Raw genomic sequence first — 2,577 nt, forward strand, 5'->3', positions numbered from 1 at the left:
TCTTATTTCATGTTTTCTCATTTCTTTGTTTTTGGCCGGTATGGTCCCATCAGCGGTAGCTGTCTATCGTTTGTCTCTGATTGGAATCAATAACTTAGGCAGTGGCCCTTTTTCCCTCCTTCAGTGTGGGATCTTGTTCTTTGTTTGATCGTTACGTTGGTTATAACTACATTGTTGGAACTAGAAGACAAACAATTTGCTACCCTCCCATTTAACATCTGCTAAACCATGTGTATGTGAACAAATAAAATTTTGATTTGATTTGATTGAACGGAGATGGAGCCCCCGGAGATGGAGGTAGATTGAAGGAGCCGGGAGGTTAGATTGAAGGAGATGGAGGTAGATGAAGGAGATGGAAGGTGATCTGAAGGCGGAAGGTAGATTGAAGGAGATGGAAGGTGATTGAAGGAGATGGAAGGTGATGACGGAGCGGGAGGTAGATTGAAGGAGGATGGAAGTAGATGGAAGGAGCGGGAGGTAGAGTTGAAGGAGATGGAGCGTAGTTGAAGGAGCGGGAGGTAGATTGAAGGAGATGGAAAGGTAGATTGGGAAGACGGCGGGCGGTAGATTGAAAGATGGAGCGTAGATTGGGAGGAGCCGGCGAGGTAGATTGAAGAGATGGAAGGTAGATTGAGAGGAGCGGGGTAGGTAGATTGAAGGAGATGGGCATTGTGACCAGATGAGAGTAAGTGAAGGTAGTGACAAGGGCTGCTCCATCTTCTTGCTCCTGCCTCTGCCAATAGAGGCGAGGCTGACAGTTGGTGTGGTGATAGGAGCACCAGTACGCCCAGCTGCTTCCTCCCACCGTCAAGCTGAAGGCAGCTCAGACTGGAGTGATACTGAGAGGTCCATCCTGCTCCATTTATTCTCCTCAGCCTACTATCTGCCTCGGTCCGTGCTCCAGCTCAGTGGAGGAGGGGAGCTAAATGGAAAGCCATCGGTTTAATTTTCCCATTTTTCTCCACATTGGTAGTTGCAGTCTTGTCCGTTGCTGCATCTCCCATACGGACTCGGGAAGGCGAGGTCGAGAGCCCGGTGTCTCTGAAACTGCACCCTTCCAAGCAGCGGCTGCTTTCTTGAATAATCGGAGGAAACACTGTACACCTTGCGACCGTGTCATCGCGCACTGTGCGGCCGGCTGCCACAGGAGTCTCTAGAGCCATGGTCAAGGAAACATCCCGGGCGGTCAAACCCTCCCTAACCCGGCGATGCTTGGGCAATTTTGCGCGCCTCATGGGTTCCTGTCTCGGGCCGGCAGCTCCACAGCCCGGAGTTGAACCAGGGATCTGTAGTTGAGCGCAGCTAGCACTGTGAATGGCAGTGCTTTAGACCACTGCGCGCACTCGGGAGGCTCACATCATTGTTTCTGAGGATGAGATTTAGTTGGGCAATCGTAGGGCCAAGGATGAAGGGGAGTCCTTAACACTGAATTGAAGTTCCTGCTTTCTTCCTTCTTCTATGTGTGTGTGTGTGTGTGTGTGTGTGTGTGTGTGTGTGGTGTGTTGTGTGTGTGTGTGTGTGTGTGTGTGTGTGTGTGTGTGTGTGTGTGTGTGTGTGTGTGTGTGTGTGTGTGTGTGCGGTGTGCTGTGTGTGTGTGCGTGTGTGTGGTATGTGTGTATGTGTGTGTATGTGTGTATGTGTGTGTGTGTGCCGTATGTTGTGTGTGTGTGCGTGTGTGGTGTGTGCGTTGTGTGTGTGCGTGCTTGTGCATGTGTGTGTGCGTGCTTGTGCGTGTGTGCACCTGTGTGTGCCTGTGTGTGCGCGTGTGTGTGTGTGTGCGTGTGCTCGTGTGGGTGGTGCGTGTGGCCTTTATGCTTACATGCATACTCCCGTGCCTGCACATGCCAATGTCAGAGTGTGTGTGCTGGTGTGTATCCGTGTGGACTAGAGTACGAGGGACTGGGAAGAATATTAAAACCCCCTCGGTCCCTCCCTACGTAGCCGTTAGTAGAGTAGATTTCATTTGTGCCCCCTGTTACTAACCCATGGAACACGTGTAGATGGCCTTACTGCTCTGATTATTATCATAGAGAGCATTGATCTGGCTGACTTGTAATAGTGAGGTTGTTGTGTGCTTCAACACAATGYCATGCCTGTCCCTAACCTAATAGCTCATTTTCTGATTTTTTTCTGATATATCTGAAATTAATGTTCCCCTCTCTGTGGAAAAGGTCATTGGTAGCAGTAATTGCAGTTCTGAGGTGAAGATGAAAAAAAAAAAATTCTGATATGAATCCAAGGTCTTTTCCTAGCAAGAAATGTAAGAGGTGATTAACTCGAGAAGAATAGTCATTTTTGCTCATGTCACTTTGTCCCTGAATTCATAGCAAGATGTTATTTTGAGTCATGTCCAATTTTTATTCAGCCGTATGTCTTTTTTTAAATCCAGATTTCCAGCATCTCTTGCACCAGGCAGGTATGGAGACCAACTCTGTCACAGCTGTTTAGAGAGCTTTCACCTGAGCATTGGTGTGAAGTGGTTTACCTAAAGGCCATTGTGATTAAGTKATAATAAGTGATAGGCTGATTAAACCATTCTCCTGAGCTGTGGGCAAGCTGGTTAACCACTGTCCCCAA

At 48.5% G+C, this 2,577-nt stretch overlaps 1 protein-coding gene across 1 annotated transcript in view; it reads left to right on the forward strand.

The window, feature by feature from the left end:
• Positions 1 to 276: 276 nt before the first annotated feature.
• The window catches only part of LOC111950437 (teneurin-2-like), an 85,826-nt gene continuing 83,525 nt past the window's right edge, over positions 277 to 2,577 (forward strand). Inside the window, exon 1 of the mRNA XM_070434286.1 lies at positions 277 to 297. Within this exon, the coding sequence (XP_070290387.1) occupies positions 277 to 297 (21 nt within the window). The remainder of the gene's footprint in view (positions 298 to 2,577) is intronic.

The sequence above is a fragment of the Salvelinus sp. IW2-2015 genome, linkage group LG23 (assembly GCF_002910315.2).
Source record: "Salvelinus sp. IW2-2015 linkage group LG23, ASM291031v2, whole genome shotgun sequence".
Lineage (NCBI taxonomy): Eukaryota > Metazoa > Chordata > Actinopteri > Salmoniformes > Salmonidae > Salvelinus > Salvelinus sp. IW2-2015.